At 42.2% G+C, this 20,025-nt stretch overlaps 1 protein-coding gene across 1 annotated transcript in view; it reads right to left on the bottom strand.

Moving 5' to 3' along the window:
- Positions 1 to 17,892, bottom strand: part of LOC138964401 (probable imidazolonepropionase) — a 19,675-nt gene extending 1,783 nt beyond the window's left edge. Inside the window, exons 1-8 of the mRNA XM_070336343.1 lie at positions 17,624 to 17,892; positions 15,593 to 15,776; positions 15,054 to 15,160; positions 13,946 to 14,010; positions 12,663 to 12,940; positions 11,909 to 12,134; positions 11,094 to 11,312; positions 493 to 653 (exon numbers count right to left, since the gene is read on the bottom strand). Of these exons, the coding sequence (XP_070192444.1) occupies positions 493 to 653; positions 11,094 to 11,312; positions 11,909 to 12,134; positions 12,663 to 12,940; positions 13,946 to 14,010; positions 15,054 to 15,160; positions 15,593 to 15,738 (1,202 nt within the window). The 5' untranslated portion in view covers positions 15,739 to 15,776; positions 17,624 to 17,892. The remainder of the gene's footprint in view (positions 1 to 492; positions 654 to 11,093; positions 11,313 to 11,908; positions 12,135 to 12,662; positions 12,941 to 13,945; positions 14,011 to 15,053; positions 15,161 to 15,592; positions 15,777 to 17,623) is intronic.
- Between the last annotated feature and the right edge of the window lie 2,133 nt (positions 17,893 to 20,025).

Genomic DNA, 20,025 nt, shown 5'->3' on the forward strand with positions numbered 1-20,025 from the left:
CACACACACTAACACACACACTCACACACACACACACACACACACACACACACACACACACACTAACACACACACACTTACACACACACTAGGCTTTAGGCAGCAGGACTAACTAGCAATAGAAAACACTGAACAATGCTATTTTTGGTGTGATTTAATGGCACCGTCTTTCCACGTGGACACATACGCCAACAAATCCACAGTTTGACTGCATTCTGCGAGAAATGGATTTCCCCCCTGAATTTATTTAGCAAATTGACATAGGTGTTACCCACACAATTAATTTGAACAGAAGTTCCAACTCTACATCCAGGCTGGTTTATGTGTGTGTGTGTGTGTGTGTGTGTGTGTGTGTGTGTGTGTGTGTGTGTGTGTGTGTGTGTGTGTGTTTTGTGTGTGCGTGTTTTGCATGTGCCTGAGTAAAAGGATGTAAGGTCTCACCCTACCCCATCCACTAACCACGTTCAACTCTTTCAACAGAAACATCCTCACCTTGGAGCGTCTAGAACAAGCATGTTGCCCAACTTGCCGACCTCCAGTGACCCGTGACGGTCAGACTGACCCAGGGCGTGAGCGGCGTTGAGCGTGGCGGCCACCAGAGACTCGGACATCGTCATGCGTAGCGTCACACACGCTAGGTTCATCACCAGCGGCTGAAGGGTTAACACAGACAGGGGCAGATTATTCAGATACAGAAAGCTTGAGCTGGAGCAGATACGGATTCAGCTAAAACTAGTCTCGCTTGAAAGTGTGAAAGGTTCAGACAGGCTTGTTCTGTTTGGGTTTTAAAGTCAGTCTCTCGCATCCTCGTCAAAACATGAGCAAGGAACAAGTCTGGCAAAGAAAAGCCACGGTACCGTGAAGCAAATGAATAGTCGTGGTCAAAAAGCAGGCAATGGGCGTTACAAGCGAATTTAGATCCAATACTAGACAGCACGAGAAGCATGCCGGCCAGTGTGCAAGACATTGATCTCAGCAATACAGCAGATCGAATTCACGAACAGTACAGCAAACACACCGCTATATCGCGACACATGGCGAAGGGGGATTAGAGAGATAGCTCCAGTCGGACATGGTGAACTTGGTCAACCTTGCTTGTTATAGAAGCTGACATCCCATCTGGATGCTTCAATTAGATGTCCGTGAACATCTCCAGAGGGGATGTCACCTTGCTCCACTAATATTTTGGCCGCCATATTGAAAACAAAATGGCGGACATTGAAACAGGAATTTTCACACATTTTCGCTCATAGTTGGTGTTTGTGGGTACATTTAGTGTCTGTTCCTATGGTTATTAATGTGATAAAGGCGTTGACAAATGTTTTAATTTTGTTGGACAAATGGATAAGGCGATATTTGACATTCTTAAGTTATTTTGCATATTCCGTATGTCTTTAATCCTTTCAATCTTAACAGTTGGTTTCAAGACTCCTGACATTGTGAAATTCAGCAACATGTAACCATCTATGAGTCGCGAGAAAGCTTCTTGAATTGACTCAGACTCAGCAATTGTTGCCAGGATTTGCGGAAAACAAGCAAAATAGCAATCTGCTCGGAACGGTAACGTAGGATTCCCTGCACAACGTTACTGACATCATTGTAGAAAGGCTACAGAATAATGACCATATATCCCAAAAGCATTTTAAATCAGAAAATAAAGCGTTATTTATCTTAAAGATCAGCTCATCTAGCTCTAGACGGGCATTAAAGCTGGGTTTGTGGTAAGACGCCGGCCACCAAAGCGGTAGGTCGTGGGTTCGAATCCCGGCCGCGCATGGTGAGTTAAGGTGGAGATTTTTCCGATCTCCCAGGTCAACTTATGTGCAGACCTGCTGGTACCTTACCCCTCTTCGTGTGGAAAGATCTTGTATTCATGTCAGAGTTATGTGGCTTATAGAAACACGAAAATACCCAGCATGCTTCCTCCGAAAGCGGCGTATGGCTGCCTAAATGGCGGGGTAAAAACGGTCATACACGTGAAAATCCACTCGTGCAAAAACACGAGTGTACGTGGGAGTTTCAGCCCACGAACGCAGAAGAAGAAGAAGAAGAAGCTCGTCTGGCATAAAGTGTGCTATTCGTCCTTCAGTAGCAACACAAATTTGGCATAACTGCGTAAACACCAACAAAGTCCATTTGAGGAAATATCGGCAGACCATGGGACACATATTTCATCAGTGAATGAATCTGAATCTATGATATAACATTTTATGAAAACGTTGACATGAGTTGAACAAGCCTGCGGACAAGACATTATCATAGTGTGCAGTTGCTGACTTGCCTGAGACAGCAGCCAGATTGAGAAAAAGTTCCAGGGAGGTGAATATTCAGTTGGCCTATGTCCGCTCATAACAAGGCTCTAGCCCCTGTCTTTGACACCATTAGGACATCGACAGTGATCAAGAAATGTCAAGCAATGACAAAACTATTTGAAGGCGTTTGACAAGCATCTGTACTGCGAGGCCAAAATGCTGCAATATGGCAACGCAAACGGAAAAGTTCGAAAGATGGGGGTCTTTCATTTGCACATACACTTTTTGAAGGTGATTAGGTGGTACATGAAATCTTCGGACTTCCGGTTACCAGCTGATGTCGGCTGGTCTGCTTTCACCTCGCCTCCGCTTCATTTTGATTTCTCCGGACTTTTGCCGGATGTTTTTGTTGAAATAATATGCCTGACTTGTGTGTAAGAATGTGATTGATACGACAACCCCAATCCAACGGTCAAAAAGGTACTGTAATTCTTGTCTTTTCTTTTTTTTACGTGTGTCATGCTTTCACGCTGACTTGCTGATAGAGGAAAATGGCGACGGGGGTGTTTCCCGACAGTCAACGGTCCGATGTTCTGCCTGTGTTCGTACAACAGCGTTCGCTACCAAATGAGCGTGAAAAACCCTACACGGTGCGTGAAATTTGCGGCACTTGTGAAAAGAAAACCGGTCATGATACGATTATCGGCGCCCAAAGACTTGGCTCTCTGTGGAGAATTTACCCTCGGTCAAATGCAACTCGAGCGAAACTTTTGTTATCAGGCTTTTCTCTTCGCGGCGTCAGTGTTACCCCCTGCGACAAGAACCCTTTCATCATTCGCACGAGTGCTGGTGAGAGAGAGGTCAAAACAACCAGACTCACAGTCGGCAACATCCCAATATCATATAGCAATTCAGAGATTGAGGAAATGATTGTGAAGCTGGGGGGGAAACCTAGATCCGCCCTCTTCATGGAGAGGGACAGAGATGACAGCGGACATTTGACACGATGGCTCACGGGGCGGCGGTTTATGTACATCGAGGTGCCTGAAACTCCCCTCCCTTCCAGAGTGGAATTGGGTCCGTTTAAACCCACTTTATTCCACTTTGAGCAGAGAGTGAACCGTGAACTCAAATGTGGACGGTGTTTGGAACTGGGTCACGGAACCTCCTCGTGTGTCAGTGACGTCACGTGCTTTGATTGTGGCAATGCAGGTCACAAACGGGGATCCCCCTCGTGTACCCACATTGACTCCACCACTGAGAAAACACCCACCAATGAGGAGATACCTTCGGGCAGTGATGCGATTGATGCGATTGGTCAACAAGAAAAAGAAACGTCTCAACCCAGGGATTCTCCTCAACACGAAAGTGTCTCCCCTTCGACCTTGTACCGGGAGCCCCGCGCACCTCGTGCAAATCACCAAACCAAGTTACCGTTTGGTCGGCGGGCACGGTCATACACACCTTCGAGAAAGAGACCACCAACCTCTCCCCCCCCCTGTTGCGTGTCCTGGAAAACGACGCGACACCTTATCGTCACGTGGAGACGAGGAAGATACTGCCACTACCGGCATCGACACCATCGCCGTTTCAACTGACACTATGGGGGCCCAATCGGAATGGGGTTAACCAGTGACAGTGTTTTCCCCTCTGTCCTCCTCCCTGCGACCTTGCTTTTGTCTTACGGACTGAGATTAATGGACTGCGATATTAATCCGATAGATAGTATCTTCATTATTCTACTTACAGTAAAATGGCCAATCTAAATATTTGCTCATTAAATGTCCGTGGTCTGAGAAATAAAATAAAACGAAAAACATTATTTTATAAATTTTCAAAGGAACGCTACGATATAATTTGTTTGCAAGAAACGTATATAACGCACAACGACATTATCCAGTGGGAACTGGAATGGGGAGGGAAAATATTTTACAGTACGGCTACTAACCACAGTAAAGGACAAGTGATTCTCGTACGTAAACATTTTCCATATGAAGTGAACTGCACCCTAAGCACTCAACGCATTGTTGCGATTGAAGTTCATCTGGAGGAGAATAATTTGCACATTGTTAATGTATATGGTCCTAATGCTGAAGATGAAAAAGCTGCTTTTTTTCGTGATGTCTATATTTGTAAAGAAAACTCTAATAACGAGATAATCTGCGGGGATTTCAACTGTGTGCTGGATAATAATTTAGATATTATTAGTGGTAGAAAACATAATGCTAAAGACGTTGAGCTATTTAATAAGACGGTAATTGATTCCAATTTAAATGATGTCTGGAGACTTTCACACGCAGAAGAGAAAGATTTCACATGGTCAACAAAATTTCCATTTATAGCAAGGAGATTAGATTATATGCTTGCCTCCGACTTTGCTCTAAATAAATGTTATGAGTGTGAAAATATCTCGATGGCACACACCGATCACCGACTAATTCGACTGAAGTACTGCATCTCCCCAGTAGAAAGAGGACCCTCCTTTTGGAAATTCAACGACAATCATCTTAATGACCCTGATTTTGTTATAAAAATGAACAGTTTAATTGAGAACTATGTTATCGAAACCGATAATATGGACCCGCAAATAAGATGGGACATATGTAAAATTAAAATCAGAGAATTTTGTATTGCTTATGGTAAAGAAAAGAAAAGAAAATTAATTTCCGAACGCTCCCTGCTTACGAAAGAGCTTAATGAAACGGACAAAAAACTGGCTTCCAACCCTTATGATGTACACCTTATGACTCACAGAGGCCAGGTTAAACAAAATCTAGAACTCCACGAATTAAATGAGGCAAAAAGCGCCCAAAAGCGATCAAAGGAAAAATATATTGCTGAAGGAGAAAAGAACACAAGATATTTTCTTGGACACGAAAAAATGCGAGCCAACATGAAGATCATGGATAAACTGCAAACTGCAGAAGGTAACACAGTAACCGCCCAAAGCGATATCCTACAAGAACAAGTTAAATTCTACAAAAACGTTTTTAAGAAAACCGATGATTTCTCAGAGGCACAGGCTAATACTTTTTTTAGGAGAAGCTGATATCCCACAACTGACACAAGAACAAACTGAAGCGCTAGAAAACCCAGTAACTGAACAAGAACTTCTTAAAGCGTTAAAAAGCATGAAAAATGGTTCTTCACCGGGATGTGACGGAGTGACTACAAGTTTTATTAAATTCTTTTGGTCGAGAATAAGAGAGCTACTATTAGGCTCGATTCAAAGATCCTTTCATGTAGGAGAAATGTCTCCCTCACAAAAAAGAGCTATTATAACCTTAATCCATAAAGGAAAAGACCTCACAAGAGATAACTTGTGTAACTGGAGACCCATCTCCCTTACAAATACAGACTATAAATTATTAGCAAAATGCCTTGCGCTTAGGATGTCGAATGTTATAAGTGATTTGATCTCAGAGGATCAAGTGGGATTCATTAAGGGTAGAAAAGCTAGTAATATTATCCGATTAATAGATGACGTAATTGAACATATGAATAATGAAAATAAACCCGGTATTTTATTGGCCCTAGATTATACACGTGCATTTGACTCTATCTCCAAGGAATTCATGCTATGGGCTTTCAGAAAATTCGGATTTGGCGAGAATTTTACGCATTGGGTTAAAGTTCTCACAAATGAGACCGAAAGTAGTATTAACTACCTTGGCTGGATTTCCGAACCATTCCCGATTGAGACAGGAATTCGCCAAGGCTGCCCGTTTTCGCCAATGGCCTTCATTCTCGGACTGGAAATTCTTGCAATAAAGATTAGAAACGATCCAAGCATACACGGACTTCGATTACCTCGCTCCCAGATAGAGACTAACAACTCAATTGATATGATAACATTAGCAATGTACGCTGACGACATTAACATGCTATTACAAGGAAAACAAGATCTGAAAAACGCAATGAAGCTTGTCACTGATTTCACGAAAATATCACAACTAAAAATTAATACAAACAAAACGGAAGCAATGTGGCTAGGATCTCAAAAGGACAGCAGAGAACATCTCTGTGCCTTAAAATGGAAAAAACAACTAAAGATTTTAGGTATACTCTTTAAAAATGATGTCACTGCATCAGACATAAACGAGAATTGGTCGGTAAGAATCGAAAAAATAGAAAGAATAATAAGCATATGGTCTAAAAGAAACCTTAGTATCACAGGCAAATTATGTATTGTAAAAAGTGTCTTGATTTCACAATTTGTATACCCAATGCAAGCTTTAAGTGCTCCAGCCACTATCCTACAGAAAGTAAATACAATCTTATTTCGATTTTTATGGAAAAAGAAGTACACAAATACGCGAGCCTATGAAAAGGTAAAAAGATGTGTAATGTGCAACGTAGGGGAGAATGGAGGTTGTAATATGATAAACATAATAGATATGCAAGCCTCCTTTATGATGACATGGGTAACTCAGTTAAAAATAGACACATCTGCCAAATGGAAATTAATACCAACCTACATCTTTAATGAAGTTGGAACAAACCTTTGCTGCCTCAATGCTACTGCCAATCCAAAAACATTTTTAGGACTCGAAAAAGTCAAATCTAAATTCTGGAAATCATGTCTAATTAAATGGCTTGAATTCAGAAATATATACCTGTCCAATACTGAATTCAAATATACCTGTCTCTGGAATAGCAAAGAGATAATGTACAGAAACAGACCTCTGTTCTTCAAGAGATGGACAAATGCATACATAAATTACGTCCAAGATATATGGACAGACGAGGGATTATTACCACTCGCACGTATTGCAGAAAAAATCGGGGACTACCCTGCTCTGCTGTTTGATTATAATGCAATGCGAACCGCGCTCATTGCGCAATCATTGCGAGCTGACAATAACCAAACTCAAGAAGCGACTGTCTCTCTAGAACCTCAATCTCTTAAAAACTGGACTCCCAAAAAATTTAGATCACTACTTACCAAACAAAAAGCAAATACTCCTTGCTCAATACATTTTTGGATGAATAAATATAACTATAAAATAGAAAGAAATCATTGGATGATAGCAAACAACTGCACCAAGGAAGAGCGACTAAGGCTACTTCACTGGAAGATATTGCATAATATCTACCCCACTAATATCTTACTACACAAAATGAAAAAACGTGAAAACAATCGCTGTAGTCTGTGTGGAGATATTGATTTCATTGAACATTTTTTCTTTAAATGCCCAAGAATATCACTTTTTTGGAAGAACGTAGAAAAGCAAATCTATATAAAAACAGGTTCACAGATAAAATTAAAAGAAACTGACGTTTTATTTGGTTTCCAACCGAACAAGCAACAGGACCAAACTATAAGAAATATTAACTTTATTCTGCTTGTTGCAAAAATGTCAATAAGTATATACAAATACGGAGAAGGCTTTGACCCAAATTGTATATTTGAAAGAGAGCTCTCCATTCGGCTTTTTGACTGAGAAACCCAGTACTATCATGCTATTGTAAATGACTCGTTGCAAATGTCAATGTATTAACTAAGGTGAACCAATGATGAAAACAATTATGACGAACAGCAAAATATATCATTATTATTAATTCATTTAAACACAACCATGGTAATAGAGAGAGAGAGAGTGAGGGAGGGAGAGTGAGGGAGGGAGAGGGAGAGAGAGAGAGAGAGAGAGAGGGAGAGAGAGAGAGAGATTGAGAGAGGAAGAGAGTGAGGGGGAAAGGGGAGGGTGCGAGAGAGAGAGAGGTAGAGAAAGAGCGGAGGGAGGGGTGGGAGAGAGTGAGCGAGAAAGAGAGATTTTCGAAGATTGTCCATGTTAAACGAAAGAATGATATTATTGCTATTTATAACCCTATCTGTTTATGTTTAAACTGTTCAGCATCGCTCACAGTATCAGAGAGAGAGAGAGAGAATGGTATAGGGTTTATGTTTAAACTGTTCAGCATCGCTCACAGTATCAGAGAGAGAGAGAGAGAGTAGCAGGGAGGGTGAGAAAAAAAAAAGAAAGAAAAAGAAAAAAAAAAGAAAAAAAAAAAAAAGAAAAAAAAAGAAAAAAAAAAAAATGAAATCTTCATGACTTGACGAAATCTTGAGCATTGGAGAAACCACAGCTCCCACAAACAATGCCGACCAACTCACTTTGAAAGCTCTATGGGCTCTTCCTTGCCAGTTTTCCGCATAAAATGTCAGTTCTGGATAACCTACATGCAACTGGTGTTTGTTCTTCTGTGCTTCACACGATCACTTTGAGACAGTGACTGGTTTTTGTGTCTCTCTTCATTTGCTGAGATGCTCCAATACTTCGCAGAATGTGATCACGTGAACTACAACACATGGGGAATCTTTTTTTGTCTGGTTGATGTACATTGATCTGGAAGAGAAGTGAAACACTCGAACATATTCCACCGTTTCAGGAGAGTGGTTGGGAGTTAAGAAGATCAGAACCTGACACTATTTTCCTTCAACACACACTTCTCACCTCGGAACCTGCTTCTGCTGCCGGCATGGAACTGACCTCATGTGGGTGTTCTTCAAAAGAAACATGCCTTGCAGATGCACACGTCTCGCTTTGGCATGTGCAACATTGTGCCTGTGCAAAGAATACTGCAAAAACCTTATTTCACTGAAAGTTTCATTGCTTTGTGAGAGAGAGAGAAATCCAAAGAAAGCAATGTTGGTGCCGCCCACTGATCTTAATCTGCAGTGGCACTAAACTTAAGTCCTGAACTGAGACAATCTAGAAATGACCTGTATCGTAAACTACCTTGTAAGCGCCCATCCCCCTTACGCCCAAAAGTAGGGGGTGGGTGTTTCTAGTTACTTTACCCTGTACTGAATCTATTCCTCATGAGAAATAGCGGTATTTGATCACTTGGTATGAGAATGCTAGTGGGATTGTTGCTGTGCAAAAATGACTATACTCTCCGTGTACCTTTCTCTGTGACACAGACACGTTCGTGTACATGCAAGTGCCTCGCCAGAATGGAACATGAAAACTAACCACAACAATCACTTTGCGTCATAGTTTTAAACAAATGCTCATATCACGAATGAAAATGATAACTCAAGATCTGCTTCGTATATCCAGCGTTACGAGCAGCAGCACGTGTGTCAAAACAAAAGTCACAAACTTGCACACACTAAAATATTATAATTGTAGTTAGTCGAGTCATGTGTCCTGATCAAAGCCATCTAGCAAAATCCTGGAGAGAGAGAAGGGGTGGGTGATGGTGGTAAGATACGTGTCAAACACTGCGTATTAAAGAAAAGAATCCGTTCATTCGATCTCTTTATCAACCTAGGTCGACCTCTTAAACACGTACTAGATGAATCTGTCATTTCTTCGTCCACTTTTGGCATGACTATCCAGACTGCAGTTGCAAAAGAATGAACTCAAGGGTATGACCTCATCGCAGCATATTGTCATTATTCACTGGAATTATATCTCAATATTTTGCGAAGAGGTTAACATCTTTAAGAAACTTGTTTGTTTGTACCTTTGTATGTGTGTGTGTGTGTGTGTGTGTGGGGGGGGGGGTGGCGTGGAAGGGATGGGGTTGGTTAAAAGGTATTATATCCTATACACAGTTGTTGACATGAAGTATGGTTGGGCGTTTGATCGCTACCGGACGCTTACAAGGTAGTTAACGGTAGAAACAAATCTGCATGCAACAATGTGACAAAGGGCAAGTTTGAATTCTTAGTCACGAGTGTACCTTTGTGGTTGGTGTTTTACTTTTTTCAATGTATGAGAGCTGAAGTTAGGAATCTGTATTTTCGTATATATATTTCAAAAGTGTAACAGAACATTCATCGAATCAATGTCTAATGAATCTGATCATTATATCTTCATTTACACTGTATTCAAGGCAAACATTTACTTGTTCAAATGTATCATTCCATGACAGAAGAGGGTAGAGCGGGGTAAAACGTGTGTCCACTTTTTGTTTTATGGGTTTCAAAATTGTTTCTGATTCATAACAAGTGTCACAAGTTATGCCTATTTCCGTTTCTACATGTGAAGGCATATTGTGTATATTTTTAAAACAACATTATTTTAAAAGAGCAGTTAAGCGGTTTATGTTTTGAACTTTTATTTTCGTTATGTCATTGTCCATTGTCTTGTTTTATTCTTTGTGTGTTTGTTTGTCCATTGTATTTTTAGTAACTTATTAGTGTACAGCAAATTTGTTTCATCCTTAGTCATAAAGAGTACCTTGAACAAGATTGCTAAATGATTAACAGTTTGGGATATCAAGATAACGATTATTAAACAATAATGTAAACTTCGTTTCTCTTCTTTAGATTTAATATAAAATGTGTTTGAAAACGTTCTTTTTTTCAATATTCGATTTGTTGAAAGTATTTTGCTTGCTCCCATTAATATATGAGTCGACAAATGCCTGGCCGTAAACGCATTGCTCACACTAAAATGCTTTTAACATGAATGGTAGTATGTTCGCAGCATTTCTGATGTCAAATATCTCTTCCTCTCAAAATTACCTTTAAAATGAGATGCTACTTGACCATGTTATGTGCCAGACTTACGTCAGGGTTGGCCGCCATTTTGAATTAGCCGCCATCTTGGATACTGAAAAGTCAGAAATGTGACATCCCCTCTGAGTGTCTTTTAAAATGTTATCTGAAGCCATACATAAAATAAAATTGCTTCTAACAGGCAAGGTTGATACGGCACGGCGGCGTCCCTGCAGATGACCACTACATTTCTCAATTGGACTGGTCTCCACGTGTAGCGGCAACAACAAGAAGAAGAAGGCAAGGTTGATCAAGTTCACTTTTTTTAAAGCTACAGTTTTGAGCTCTTACACTAGATTTCGAAAGGTTGTCATAATTAAGCGACATACCATAGCAAGGCAGTGAGCGTTTGGGTTGAAATCAGATCCAAGAGCAACAGCCATCCCTCCGTCTATCATAGCACGCGCAGGGGGCGGGGTCAGACGGAGGTTGTAGGCGGTCGTGGGCAGTAGGACGCCGACAGTTCCGGACTTGGCCATAGCACTGATGCCCTCTTCCGACACTTCTTCCAAGTGACTGATAGCAAGCGCTCCGATCTCTGCCCCCATCTGTTGAACAGAACTGTAGTTTATTAGCACTCCGCGTTAGATCGTGTACAAAATAGAAAAGTAAAGACTGTAGCGTATGAACAAAACATGCAAATGGCCACAGCTGCCAACGAGGACGTTTACATCTGAATTTCTGCGTAGAAAATAGACCTTGCCGAGCTTATTCCTCCATTGCTGTCATTAACAGAAAGAAGAGGACAGTGTTTCTCGTATTATTGTACAATGCCTTTCGCCTTTTCAGAACGAAACGGTTACTAGAACACTCGTTCGTTAGATAGACGCCCCAGTCCCTGCGACTGATGATGGCGGCAGTCAGCCGCAGATAGTCTGGGACACGGGAGTTTGGTCCGGCCAGACACTCTCTCTGGGTGCTTCGTAGATAGGCAGGAATGCAGCTAGAATGATGCTCTGTTCTGAGACTCGGGCTTGCAATTCAGGTCCGATGATTCTCTCTCTCTCTCTGTGTCTCTCTCTCTATCTCTCTCTCCCCTCTCTGTCTCTCTCTATCTCTCTCTTCCCTCTCAGTCTCTGTCTGTCTGTTTCTCTCTCTCTCTCTCTCTCTCTCTCTCTCTCTCTCTCTCTCAAAGTTCACACACCTCTGCAGAATGAAGCCGATGCAATTCCTCGCCATGAAAATTCAGGTTCAGACCCATAGATTTCCCCGCCAAAAGTATGTCACGTGATTGCGTGACGTCAAAGACACCCTGCTCGCAAAAGACGTCGATGTTATGCACACAAAGCTGTTTTGATGACATCAGGTCTTTAATACGTGGCAACTGAACATTGACGACGTCAGTGGTGGCCTCTTGGGAAGTTTTTTCTCTGAAAACAGAAAGAAAATAATTCAGAAGATTCCGGCCTTGCAAACGTATGGGCAAGTGGCATGATAAACACAGAAACACTGAAAATATGTATTTTTTAAAGTGCCTGTGCGATTTGCCAGTTTCAAAAGTAAACAAACAAACGAACAAAGAAACACACATATAAACACACACACTCTTTCCCTGTCTCTGTTTCTCTCTCTCTCTGTTTCTCTTCTCTTCTTTATTTTTCTCTCTCTCTCTCTCTCTCTCTCTCTCTCTCTCTCTCTCTCTCTCTCTCTCTCTCTCTCTCTCTCTCTCTCTCTCTTTATCGAGAGAGTGGATTTTTGTTTATGTGCGTGTCAGTGTGTGTGAGTGTTGGTTCAGTGTGATTTTCGGTAAATCTTTGTACATATTGTAATTCCCTTTGTCTAAAGAGCTTTTAAAGCGGATGACATTAAACCTTCCGCCTCCCCTCACAAACCTCCCTTCCTCCCCCTCCTCCCCCCTCCCACACAATGACAGATAACACAATCACTAGTTCCTTTACTTTGGAATGGCATGTGCACCGCAATATGTGCACGAAATGTCAACAGGAAGTGACTGTCGCGCACGCTCAGTGACCTTCAGCATCTTCACTTCCGTGTCCAGGTCAAGGCCGTATCCGCTCTTGACCTCCACGAAGGTCGAACCAGCCCGCACCGCTCGCACCAGTCGTTCTTTCAGGAGCTCGTAGAGTGTATCCTCGGTAGCGCCGCGGGTGTGCTCTACCGTGAAGTAGATCCCACCTCCTGCCTTGTGAACGTCCATGTAGGTTGCACCTGCTAGCTTTTGTACAGATAGATACACTTTTTCAATCAATCAATCAATCAATCAATCAATCAATCAATCAATCAATCAGTCAATCAATCAATCAATCAATTAATCAATCAATCAATCAAATTGATTGATAGATTAATCAGCGAAAAATCATCCAACCAGTCATTCAACTACTTAGCAGTTAAAGCTGCGAACCCAAGGAACTACTGACTTCAGATTAAGTATCAAATAACCAAAGGGAAGTAATCGCTCTTTATGCATTCGACATGCGTAATGGACGAGAGTTGTACGGAACCCTTTCTCCTGGCACCTGAAAGAATAACAAACATTGAAATGAACAAGCGACTTTCATCCTCAAGTAATTCAGTGGCTCTTTGTAAATTAATTCATCGAACAAATACAACTTTGCACAGGAAGCAGTCAAGATTTTGATTTTGGGTATGTGTCCAAGTAGAAGCATGGTGTATCATCCCATCCCATCCCATCCCATCACATCACATGCGCTACGTAAAACCTTGGCCAATGACAATGAACCGAACTGTTATCATGGGAATAAGTGTGTCTTTGATGCTAGCGGCCGTTACAGGCGCTGTGGCCGCGTTGTGGTAAGACATCGGCCTCCTAATCGGAAGGTCGTGAGTTCGAATCCCGTCCGCGGCCGCTTGGTGGGTTAAGGGTGGAGATTTTTTCGATCTCCCAGGTCAACTTATGTGCAGACCTGCTAGTGCCTTATCCCCATTCGTATACACGCAAGCACAAGACCAAGTGCGCGCGGAAAAGATTCCGTACTCCATGTCAGAGTTCGGTAGGTTATAGAAACTCAAATATACCCAGCATGCTTCCCCCGAAATCGGCGTATGCTGCCTTGAATAAGTAAAAACGGTCATACACGTCAAAACACACTCTGAATGCAAAAACATGAGTGAACGTGGGAGTTTCAACCCATGAACAAAGAAGACGAAGAAGAATGCTTGGGGCCGTATGTGCTGTGTGATGGAGTAATGCATTGTTTACCTTCATAGCAAATTCGTGCACCCTATCCCCAGCCCACACAGTGTGAGTGTGAGCATCAACCAAACCTGGAAAGAGAAAAGTAGCATATAGTGGCCGAGTGGTAACGCACTTGCGCTCGGAAACGAGAGGTTGCGAGTTCGACCCTGGGTCAGGGCGTTAGCAATTTTCTCCCCCCTTTCCTAACCTAGGTGGTGGGTTCAAGTGCTAGTCTTTCGGACGAGACGAAAAACCGAGGTCCCTTCGTGTACACTACATTGGGGTGTGCACGTTATTAAAGATCCCACGATTGACAAAAGGGTCTTTCCTGGCAAAATTGTATAGGCATAGATAAAAATGTCCACCAAAATACCCGTGTGACTTGGAATAATAGGCCGTGAAAAGTAGGATATGCGCCGAAATGGCTGCGATCTGCTGGCCGATGTGAATGCGTGATGTATTGTGTAAAAAAATTCCATCTCACACGGCATAAATAAATCCCTGCGCCTTGAATATGTGCGCGATATAAATTGCATACAATATAATAAAATAAAAAAATAAATAAATCGATCCCTGCGCTTAGAACTGTACCCACGGAATACGCGCGATATAAGCCTCATATTGATATTGATTGATATAGCAACACCGCCGCTACCACCACCACAATAGACGACTTCCGGAAATAACTCTGTCCGTTTGTATGGGTTGTGAATTAATTAATACTCTTGCTTTTATTGAGGCAACAACAACAAAAACATCATCATCGCCAACAACAACAACAACGTTCGTGCGTGCGTGCATGCTTGTGTGTGTGTGTGTGTGTGTGTGTGTGTGTGTGTGTGTGTGTGTGTGTGTGTGTGTATGTGCCTGCTTGTGTGCGTAAGTCAGTGCGTGAGTGTGTGCGTGCGTGGGGGATTGCGGGCGTGCATGCGTCCAACGTGTACGGGCGCGTATGCATGTGTTTGTTTGTGTGTGTTTGTATGTGTGTGTGTGTGCGTGCGTGTGTGTGTGTGTGTCTGCGTGTGTGTGTGTGTGTGCGTGTATGTGTGTGTGTGTGTGTGTATGTGTGTGTGTGCAATATCTTCAGTGTATGCATGCTAGTCAGTCTACATAATTAATGTGTCTCTCATACCAGGTATGAGACATCTCCCGGTGGCATCAACGACAGTGTCAATGGTGTCCGAGCAATGGCGAGCCTCCACTTCTCTGCTCGGTCCCAGGTCCGCGATGATACCGTCTCTGAAAAACAACGTCCTACAGTATACACCAACACAGTGCTGGTCACCGAACGAGGCTAAAGTGCGCACCAACGAAGCTTTAATGGAGTTTTTATCGAGCTAATGCACGAACAACTAAGTAGGCTAATTAACTAAGTAACTAAATAACTAAGTAACTGATTGACTGACTGACTGATTAACTCACTTCAAGTCTGACTGTCTGATTGACTTACTGACCATCTGACCGACTCACTCTCTCACTCACTCCCTCCCTCACTCACTAATCCACTCACTCACTCACTCACTCACTCAAGCACTCACTGGCTCACATCACCTTCCGTGACTGATTCCACGCAGCCCGCCCCGTTGTCAGTACAGTAACAGCAGTTGCTTCTTTTCCTAGATAAGCCAAAAACATTGTGCTTCTCTTCTCCTTTATCATACCTTCACTTACCTGTCAACGAGAATAGAATATCCCCCTTCCGCCCCTTCCAACACCTGTAGATTATTCATGTCTGATCCACGCTTGACTGATTCCCGGGAACCGCTGACCTGAACCACCTGTCTGGCATTTTTCACGAGAAGTTTGTAGCCTGTCATGGTCCGCTTGTGGTTTCAGGTTCAAATCCCTCATTAACCTGATAAGAGTTTGGAAATCAGAGGTTTGGCATTTTCAAGGGAGCTCCGCTTTTACAAACAGCTGAATGAAGTGGAATGTGCCCGTATTTTTTAATCTTTGATACTCTAGGTAGTATTTTTAGTTTGTTGTGTTAGTTTGTTAGTCCGGTATGGTTAGTTAATCAGTGAGTGAGTGATCGAGTGAGTGATCGAGTGAGTGAGTGATTGAGTGAGTGATTGAATGAGTAATCGAGTGAGTGATTGCGTGAGTGATCGAGTGAGTGATTGAGTGAGTGATTGAGCTGGTGAATAAATTAGTTAGTAAGTGAGTGAGTCCGGTATGGTTAATTAATCAGTGAGTGAGTGATTGAGTGAGTGAGTGATTGAGTGAGTGATCGAGTGAGTGATCGAGTGATTGATCGAGTGAGTGATTGATTGAGTGAGTGATTGAGTGAGTGATTGAGTGAGTGATTGAGTGAGTGATTGAGTGAGTGATCGAGTGAATGATTGCGTGAGTGATCGAGTGAGTTATTGAGTGAGTGATTGAGTGAGTGATTGAGCTGGTGAATAAATTAATTAGTAAGTGAGTGAGTAAATGAGTTTAATGAGTGCAGTACGTGACTCGAGTGAGTAAATCAGTGAGTGAGTCAGTGAATTAATCAGTGACTGACGGTGTGTTCATCAGTGTGTTAGTAAGTAAATCTGAGAGATTTAATGTGAGTGATTGAGTCTATTAATCAGTCAGTTGATCTTTTCGTTCATAAGTTAGTCAGTTTGCATGAGAAAGAGAGAGAGAGAGAGAGAGAGAGAGAGAGAGAGAGAGAGAGAGAGAGAGAGAGAGAGAGAGAGAGAGAGAGAGAGAGAGAGAGAGAGAGAGAGAGAGTTATTTTCCTTCTCTCGCTCCGTGACAAATCCCAGAAACGATGCGACGCTATTCATGGCTATTGGCACCATGTAGTAAATTAGCCAGTTCCTTGTTATGAATATTTATGAAGAACAATAAGGGGTCCGGGGTTTTGTAATCATGCATTATGCAACATTGTGGAATGAACAGAAGCTGTGCTTTTTCCGCCAGCAAAAAGCAAATGCTTAATTTCAAGACATGGCAATATTATAACGGTGAGACAATTAAGCGCTTGATACATACACTCGCAAGCACGCATGCACGCACGCACACAAACACACACAAATACACACACTTACACGCACGCACGCACGCACGCGCACACACACAGACAGACAGACAGACAGACAGACAGACACACACAGACATACAGACAGACATACGCATGCACGCACGCACACACACACACACACACACACACACACACACACACACACACACACAGTCTGTCTGTCTGTCTGTTCGCGATGCACGGCCAAAATTCTCGGTGGATCTTTTTCAAATTTGGACACCGTATTCAGCTACACCCCGGACACAACCTCATCGATGAGATATTTCAACACGTGCTCTCAGCGCGCAGCGCTGTGCGCGCTGAACCGATTTTTTTGTTTTTTTGTTTTTTTGTCAGGATCCACTACCAGTAACTCTTCCTTATCTTCTCCAGTGTTTTCAGACGCGATTATCTCCCTTCCTCCGTGTGGCGTCAATCCATATTCCCGTTACTATGTTACTATTTTTAGAAGGTCACTGCACGTTACTATTTTTAGAAGGTCTCCAGTGTTTTGCGCGTTTATCTCCTTTCCTTCGTGCGCCGGCAAAGCCGGCGTACACCCGGCAGAGCCGGGTCCCAGGCGCAGCCTGGTATTCGGCTCTACTTCTTCCCGGCGAAGCGGGTAATCATCTAGTACTATATACAGGTATGAATAACAGCTTACAGTCTAATCAAGAATTCATTGTACTTACGTGACAAAACAGAATGACGACCGGATCTGAAACAGTCAGCAGCTTTGCAGTCCAAAAACCTCATGCACTCAAACTATTATTGCGATTGCAGTTCACGTGCACTAACTCACACGTTTACTGAGTTTGAAATCTCTTAATGGCTATTCAGCACAACGGATAGAAATTTTAGTGTTTTCAACCTTACTTGGAGAGCTTTTGGTGCGCTATCTTCCACCTGAATTGATATGAATGCGTCTCATGCAAATAGAACAGACCCAACCAGGCTATCCTATCATTGACCGCAAACAACGTTCGCTGTCTGAACTTTTCATGGACCGTGTCTTATCACAATAGTAAAAGTGTGGAAGGTTGCGTAGGTGGTCATGATAATCAGTAGTTGTACTCGTGTTTCTTTCTGATTATTTGATTGTGGTTTGGGGTGGATGGTTTTGATTACAAGTAGCGTACATGTATGGTGCATTTTGTAGTGAATAAATGTAAAAGAAATGCGGAAGGATACCGATACTCTGAGCAGACTGTGTCAAGGGAGATAACAGTGAACCTGTTTGTATACAGATGTGCCGCCCTTGTTTGGCTTCAAAGCTTCGTTAATCACGCACGCATACACAAGCTCACACACACACACACACCACACACACAAATAGAGGAACACACACAAACGCACACACACACACACACACACACACACGCACGCACACACACATACGCACACACGCAAGCACGAACGCGGCAACAGGCAGTCAAACAGACAGGCCCTGGAAATATTTTCGTTTACTTACATAATTCCTCATTGATGTTCAGTTTTCACATTTATTATTTATTCATAAACTCAGAGAAAGTGACCATCAAAGGACACTTTCTATAAGTTTTGGAGCCAGTGCCTATGCCAACGATATGTGTTCTCTTGACTGTACGCTCTGTGGCGACATTCAGACAGCCAAGGTCACGATAACAAGTTGTGTACTCTTGGTGTCGTTGCACGGTGCGCTCGTTTGCCAGTTGCACATTATATTGCATATTGTTTTGCTACACAGACGAACTGAGTCATTGGCGTAAGAAAGCAATCGAGTCTGTCATTTTCTTCATAGTGTCCTTAGTTTCAGTAGAGTAGAGCTGGCAGTAGTACAGTGGAACCCCCCTTTTACGACCTCAACAAATCTGAGAATTAAATCAGGTCTAAAAAGGAGGTAGGCCTAGTTTGACTCGAACAGGGGGTCAATTTACAGAGGATATGAATAGGAAATCCAAAAAAGTAAGGTCTTAAAAGGGAGGAAGTCTTAAACTGGGGGTCTTAAAAGGGGGGTCCAACAGTAATTGCAGCAGCAGCAGCAGCAGCCACATCATCTTTCAGTGTTTATAGTATTAGGAGCAGTGTTACGGCAACACTGAGCAGCAGTATTAGTAATATTAGTGGTATTAGTAGTAGTAGACTTCGCAGCAGCAGTACATGTAGCAGCAGTAGTGGTAGTAGTAGTAGTAATAGTGGTAGTAGTAGTAGTAGTAGTAGTAGTAGTAGTAGTAGCAGCAGCAAAAGCAGCATGAGTAGAAGTAGCATTAGTAGGATTAGTAGTGTTAGTAGTATTATTAGTATTAGTAGTAGTAGTAGTAGTAGCAGCAGCAGAAGTAATAGTAGTAGTAGTAGTAGTAGTAGTAGTAGTAGTAGTAGTAGTAGTAGTAGTAGTAGTAGTAGTAGTAGTACAGTAGAAGTAGTAGTAGTAGTAGTATCAGCGGTAGCAGTAGTAGTGAGGTAGGTAGTCGTAGTATTAGTAGTAACATAGGCTGTGGCGAACTCTACAGTCTGTCGTGGTATGTTATTTTTATATTTAGTCAAGTTTTGACTAAATATTTTAACATCGAGGGGGAATCGAAACGAGGGTCGTGGTGTATGTGCGTGTGTGTGTCTGTGTGTCTGTGTGTCTGTGTGTGTGTGTGTGTGTGTGTGTAGAGCGATTCAGACTAAACTACTGGACCGATCTTTATGAAATTTGACATGAGAGTTCCTGGGTATGAAATCCCCGAACGTTTTTTTCATTTTTTTGATAAATGTCTTTGATGACGTCATATCCGGCTTTTCGTGAAAGTTGAGGCGGCACTGTCACGCCCTCATTTTTCAACCAAATTGGTTGAAAGTTTGGTCAAGTAATCTTCGACGAAGCCCGGACTTCGGTATTGCATTTCAGCTTGGTGGCTTAAAAATTAATTAATGACTTTGGTCATTAAAAATCTGAAAATTGTAAAAAAAAATAAAAATTTATAAAACGATCCAAATTTACGTTTATCTTGTTCTCCATCATTTGCTGATTCCAAAAACATATAAATATGTTATATTCGGATTAAAAACAAGCTCTGAAAATTAAATATATAAAAATTATTATCAAATGTTTTTTTTTCGAAATCAATTT

Source organism: Littorina saxatilis, linkage group LG4 (assembly GCF_037325665.1).
Source record: "Littorina saxatilis isolate snail1 linkage group LG4, US_GU_Lsax_2.0, whole genome shotgun sequence".
In the NCBI taxonomy this organism is placed as follows: domain Eukaryota; kingdom Metazoa; phylum Mollusca; class Gastropoda; order Littorinimorpha; family Littorinidae; genus Littorina; species Littorina saxatilis.